Genomic DNA, 7,032 nt, shown 5'->3' with positions numbered 1-7,032 from the left:
ATCAAATCTGGCTGCACAACTCGAAGTCACAGCAACATCCTCCTCGAGGACCCCGGCCCTTTAGCCTTGCCGGACTCGGCCGTCCCGGACTCAGCAGCTTTCGGGTAAGGCACGTGTAAATATCTCACACTGGACCTCGTCCTCCTCCTCAACGGACTTCTATCCTCGTCCTCCCCCTCAACATCAGGGTTTGTCCCGAATGTTAGGGCAACGGTTTCATCAAGACAAGCAGTGGCCGCCCTGTCTTTCCTTTTCTTGTTCGTATCAGGCCCTAAGGCCTCCGCTTCACCATCGGGAGGTGGACTTATCTACATATTCTCTCCAAGGCCTGCACCAGCACAAGAGACACAACACGTCGCTACTTAGAGTTCGGAAAGAAACACAAAAGGTGAAGCACGAGCAGTGAAGAAGCCTCACCATGATTCTTATCCACCCAGTGCTTCTTGGACATGACGGTCCAAGACCGGAGACGATACGGTAACTTTGCATCCAAGCGCCTGATCTATCCCGCCAAGTCTGGGACTGCCTCGGGATACCAAGTGACCGCTGGAGAAAGCACAAAAAGGATTATCGTGACAAATAGAAGAATAATTGAGAAGTGGCTAAAGAGAAGTTTACTCACGTTGATCGTTCTATCGCTCTGGAAAGGGCATCCTCCAGGCCGGGATGATATTTGAGGTCCTCACTCGAACGAACATGCTCATCTATCCCCGGTCCTTCCCCTCATCAACACTTGTGAAGAAAGATTTTTTGGACCGATGTCGAAGCTTGATTAAGCCTCGATACAGCCACGGACGATACAACCTGATCAAATGGCTGAGGGTAAAGACCTTACCCGTAAGCCCTTCGGTAAAATGCCTGAGTATCAACAGGATCCTCCAAAAGGACGGGTAGATTTAAACGAGGGTCATCCGATATTGAGCGCAAAAGTCAAGGATAACCAGGTCGATTTCCAAATGAGGAGATCCGGCTGATTTACCAGGACCTAAGGTGAATGGGTAAGTGTATACGTAGAGAAAGCCATCCTTAAAGTTAGTAATGTTGTTGCGGTAGTCAGGAATTTCTACCTCCACTGCCTCACTCAATCGACAATCCTCCTTCACTTTGTCAACATTGGTCACGACACTGACATATCAAGATACATGCTCACATCGACCCGGTGTGGACGAGGGAGGTTCTATGTCAAAATCATCCGATGTATCGGTATTGGGAGGGGTCCATTACTCTAAAGTGGGAACCGATTTATTTTCCCCCTTAGACGGTCGGGATGACGATGCAGTATCACCCCGTTGAGGGACCGTCCTAGAAGTCCTGGCCATAGCAGATGGTAAAACCTTTTCCGTGAAGAGAAGGAAAAATGCAAAGGTGTCAAATTGCGAAATTCTGGTATAAAAGCCTTAGAAAAGGATAAAGGTGGGGAGTATCTAGCAACTGCTAGGGAAATAGAAGAGACGAACCTACGACAGTTCATGGGTTTCTCGATTACAGCATTTGACGGCTGCCCTGCACGGTTCCCTGGTACATGGCATTTAATGCTCTTAGACGGTTGACGTCACGACAATGATGACCTCGAGATGATGATTCAATATCATTTCCTATCGCTCCGTTCTAGGAAACGCGAAGACTATATGTGTATGGCGAAATTAGGAGAATACATCTCCCACCATTAAGGCCTACTCGGGATATCGACACGGTACCTCGAGGCTATGGGATCAGGATCGGGCTCTCTATCTCGAGGATCATCCGCAGTCCTGCAGTGGCCCCGAGGTTCAGGGGTCCGTCCGCGACCCGACAAAAATTACGAAGATGGGGGACTCCCGAGGCGAACAGTTAGAGTCAATAAGCTCTGGCACCATGCCATGCCTAGCCGTCCCATCCCCGTGTCTTTACATTTAATACATCATGTACCATGTCGTGTTCCCCCGCCTATATAAGGGGAACCCATACCACTTTGTAAAGGGTTGATGTTGCTCCATTTCTCCACAAGTGCAATAATATCTCTCTCTCTCTCCTTTTTCTTCTAAGTCATTCGTTCTCATTGGACCGAGGCCACTTCGCAGTTATTGTTTTCTTACTTGTTCTTCACCGTCCAGCTATACATTGGCCATAAAGAGCCTTATTCAATCGTATTACTGCTTGTTATCCCCTTTCCGACTGTCCCTGATAGTTAGAACTCGGACCGAGTTTCGGCCCCGAGGCCTCCATCGACCTACTTTGCATCCAGCTAACATGCCCCTTCGGTTTGCCTACTGCCTCGATTTAGTTCGTATTTTATCGTTATACCGCGTATTCTTAACACAAACTACCTTAACAACTAGCTAGAGAATAGATCACGTATTTTTAGAATCCCATTTACAAATTTAATTGTTGTTACCATTTTCATGGTAAACAATCAATTACCCGCATAATTAAGAATTGTCTCAAATTACTTAAAATTCTACTTATTTTTAATATATGTTATACATCCTACTATCATGGTTATATGGTACCTTGTATGGTACTAGTCCATCAATACCAGGTATTTTAGCTCGGGCCATATTTTATCCCAAAATGACTAATTTCTGCCAACCTCATTTTCTTCAACTCGTTTACCCTCTCACTTTCACGACTTTACTTATCACTTGTTATAAAATATCACAAATACTTATAACCTCAAAAAATAGTCTTGTCCTCATCTTAAAGTACTACTATTACAATATTAAAATAATAAATCGTGGTACCATATAAAATCAATACATATACTATTATTTCGTTAAAACATCCATGTAAAAATACATATATTTTTTCAACTTTTAATTTTGCTAATCTCGTATAAAGAGTACAAATTCTCGTACGCTTAATTCTTAAAATGGTAAAAAGATAACCTTCTTTTTTTTGTGAGAAAATAATTTCTATCTTTACAATAAAGAAAATCTCATAAACTTTCTCATAATATATGTAAAATTTACCATATTCAAAAATAGTAAAAATGGTAACTATCCAAAATTATACTTATAAAAGTTTTACTAAAATACTTCACTTAAAAGACAATACCACACTAACATAATATCTAACGATATCAAGGTTGTAAACTTATAGGGTCTCATAATGATAATGTCTTAAACCCTCTATAACCTCCTAATAGACATAATCCCTTCGAACTCATATGGATTTACTACAGCACATCCTAATGCTAAGATGCAGGATATAACAAAGGTGAAGAAAATGAACTCAAGGATCTTGTTGCTGTTTCTGAAGCTGAAAAAGAAGAATGACGACAACCCACTATCGACTACTTAAATGATGGAATACTTCCAAAAATTCCTAGGAGAAGGACTGAAATCCGTCGTCGTGCACCTCTCTTCCTTTACTACAAAGATACTCTATACTAAGGGTGTCTAACGAGTGGACCGGGCGGGGTTGGGTAGGAAAAGTTAAAACCGTCCGGGTTTCGAACCGGGCCGGTTACAGGTTAGGATTTACCAGGATTAACGGGTTCGGGTTCATCCAGGTAAAAAATGAACCATAAGAGTTACGAGTCCAAGGGACCGGGCTGGGTTACTATTTTTTTGTATTTTGTTTAACTATTGTAATTTATATTAATATAAAGTAAAAATATAAAGAATACAATGAAGATGAGAAAAAATCTGCACTTATAAATTGTAAGTGCTACATTTATTTCAAAATTCAAACTGACAAATTGAAAGGTTTACATTTACAACAAGTAAATAAGCGAAAAAAGAGTAAATTCAAAGGTTTTGCATTGCCTTAGACTCTAAAACTTTAAAAAAATTGAAATCTAGCCTTTAAACCGGTCCGAGCAGGGCCGGACTGGGCTAGTTAATTAGTTCTATAAGGATTTTGGTTGATCAGGTTTGACCGGTCCGGTTAACCGGATGAATTAATGTGAACGGATCAACCCCCTAACCCTAGTAACCCAGCCCACCCGGCCCCTTAAGTACCGGATCGGGCTGGTCCCGGGTCAACCCGGCCCATTTGACACCTCTACTCTATACAGAAGGTCATTCGAGGGAGTACCCTTGCGATGCTTAGGGGAAGAAGAAGTACTCCAAGCTCTGCAAGAGGCATATTCTAAGGTATGTGGGTCACACCAGTCTGGACCAAAGCTCCACTTCTATATAAAAATGATAGGATATTATTGGCCAATGATGGTAAAAGATTGCTAGGACTACGTTCGAAGATGCAAGGCTTGTCAATTCCATGCGAATTTTATTCATCAGCCTCCTGAAGTGTTGCACCCGACTGTTGCATCCGGGTCGTTCGATGCTTAGGGATTGGATATTGTTGGACCACTGCCAAAGTCCTCTAGTGGGCACCTATACATATTGGCTACAACTAACTACTTCTCAAAATAGGCTGAAGTTGTTGCTTTTAAGGAAGTAAAGAAGGAAAATATTGCAAATTTCATCCGAGTAAACATTATCGATCGCTTTGGCATTCCTTATTACATAATAACAGATAATGGCAAGTCGTTCGACAATAGGTTAATGAATAAATTTGTGAAATCTTTTCAAGCAACGTAACTCTTCTATGTATAATGTTGCCGCCAATGGTCTAGCCGAGACATTCAACAAGACTCTATGCAACTTGTTAAAGAAAGTCGTCTCCAAATCCAAACGGGATTGGCATGACCGTACGGAAGAAGATCTGTGGGCATATAGGACAACTTACCGCACGCCAACACAAGTGACCCCTTATTCACTCATTTATGGAGTCGAAGATGTCTTGCCACTCGAGCGTCAAATACCTTCATTACGATTAGCTATTCAAGAATGGATCATTGATGAAGAAAATGCTCGACTTCGATTAGCAGAGTTGGAGGCTCTTGATGAGAAGAGGTTGGAAGCTCAACAAAGTCTTAAATGTTATCAAGCTCGATTGTCTCACGCCTTCAATAAAAGAGTTCGCCCGAGATCCTTTCAAGTAGGATATCAAGTCCTTGCCATACGAAGACCTATTATTACTTTCCATAAACCTGTAGGGAAGTTCACTTCAAAATGGGATGGGCAATATGTCGTGCAAGAAGCTTATTCAAGTGGGGATTACAAGCTGGTTGATGCAGATGGCATGAGAATCGGCCCTATCAATGGGAAGTTTTTGAAGAAGTATTATCCTTGAAGTTGCAACGCTCCTTAACGCATGAGCCTAAACTGCATGTTCCTATACTCCTGGCCCGCATGAGTCTAAACTGTGTACGGTCCAAAAAAAGTCCGCTAGGTTGAAAACCTTGAAAGAGGCGGCCTAGGCAAAAGTTAGGACATAAAAAAAATCACCCATTCTGAACTACGACATGACTTGATCCTCTTCTTCGAGGTACGTAGGCAGCTTAGAGTTCTATTCTGAGTTCAGTCGCATAAGTCCAAAAGATACATAATCCCCCAATCGTTGTCCGAATGAAGCACGATGAGATGTAATCCATTCAATCAGCACTTGAACTATCATCTGAAACTATCCTTAAGGCATTAAACTTTATATTTTGGATATATTTTAGATTTTGAAGTTTAGTTTCCAATAAATCATTGGTTCGTTATTTCAAAGTTCCTACATCAAGATACAAAAGTTTTGGAAAAGTCACGCAAATCTGAAATGAGTGTGTCAGAATTTAATATTGACTTCGAAATATTATCCGAAACTATCCTCAAGGTATTAAATTTTGCATTTTGTATATGTTATAGATTTGGAAGTTCAGTTTTTCAAGATCAAACGGTTCATAATTTCGACGTTCCTACATCAAGATACAAAAGTTTTGGTGAAGTCGCACAAATCTGAAATCATCGTCGCATCAAAATTTAATATTGATTTCGAACTACTATATGAAACTATCCTTAAGACAACTAAATTTTGCATTTTGGATATGTTATAGATTTTCAAGTTATGTTTCCAAAACTTAAACGGTTCATGATTTTGACTTTTTTATACCAAGATATGATTTTTTTGGTGAGACCACACAAATCTGAAATTTTCAACGCGGTGGAATCTAAAGTTGGTTTAAAAATATTATCTGGGGCATTTCTGAAGGTGTTTGATTCTAAGTTTTGGATATATTTTAGATATTGAAGTCCAATTTTCGAGAAATCAAACGGTTCGTTATTTGGACTCTTCCACGACAAGATATGAATCTTTTGTTATAAACGCGTAAAGCTGAAAATTATGCGACTAAGATAAAAGTCGGGCAACCTTGAGAGTAATCTCTCCGATAGTCGGGTCATCTAGAGAGTAATCTCTCCGATAGTCGGGCCACATTGAGAGTAATCTCTTCGATAGTCGGGCCACATTGAGAGTAATCTTTCGATAGTAAGGTCATCTTGAGAGTAATTTTTTCGATAATTGAGCCACATTGAGAGTAATCTCTCTGGTAGTCGGTCCACCTTGAGAGTAATCTCTCTGATAGTCGGGCCGTCTTGAGAGTAATAGTCGGGCCACATTGAGAGTAATATCTCCGATAGTCGGGTTACCTTGAGAGTGATCTCTCCAATATTCGGGCCACCCCGAGAGTAATCTCTCCGATATTCGAACGGGGATGAATACCCATCCCTTCACACCCTAAAACGCCCTTATTCATGCGTGGATCATCTCTTTAAGCAAGAACATGTCCTTATTTTACATACTAAAAAGACTATAGAATAAAGAAAGCACAAGAAAAGAAGAAGAAATTATCTTCGCGTCAATGCTTCCAAGTCGTCAAAAGTAAACTCAAAGTGATTTGCAAACGCTGTAAATGAAACTAATAGAATAAAGAGTATTGTATTTATAGAAGTCATATGGCAGTTTTTGAAGGTGAATTGCCGATGTGGGATCATGTATTTTACATTCCGCAAGGGATTCGGCTATGTATCTTCGAGAAGGGAGTAGTCTTTTTTCGACAACAATGTAGGAATTCGAAGGAAACTCAAATTGTATCTAGTCATTATCGTATTTAGTCATTACAATAAGAAAGAATTTGTTTCTTAATGGGAAAGTTTGATGTCACTGGCGGCTACAATTATAATTTGCATGGTTTTGCTTTTATCTTTATTCAAAGGTAATGATTAT

General features: G+C 40.5%; 1 protein-coding gene across 1 annotated transcript; it reads left to right on the top strand.

Moving 5' to 3' along the window:
• The first annotated feature begins 4,530 nt into the window (after nt 1-4,530).
• On the top strand, nt 4,531-5,118 carry LOC138875804 (uncharacterized). Its single transcript, XM_070154674.1, has 2 exons — nt 4,531-4,838; nt 4,953-5,118. Exons 1-2 carry the CDS (start codon nt 4,531-4,533, stop codon nt 5,116-5,118), a joined length of 474 nt encoding a protein of 157 aa, XP_070010775.1.
• The last annotated feature ends 1,914 nt before the right edge of the window (nt 5,119-7,032 follow it).

Source organism: Nicotiana sylvestris, chromosome 8, assembly GCF_000393655.2.
Source record: "Nicotiana sylvestris chromosome 8, ASM39365v2, whole genome shotgun sequence".
NCBI lineage: Eukaryota > Viridiplantae > Streptophyta > Magnoliopsida > Solanales > Solanaceae > Nicotiana > Nicotiana sylvestris.
The sequence above is the reverse complement of the archived record's forward strand: the minus strand, read 5'-3'. Positions and strand labels throughout refer to the sequence as shown.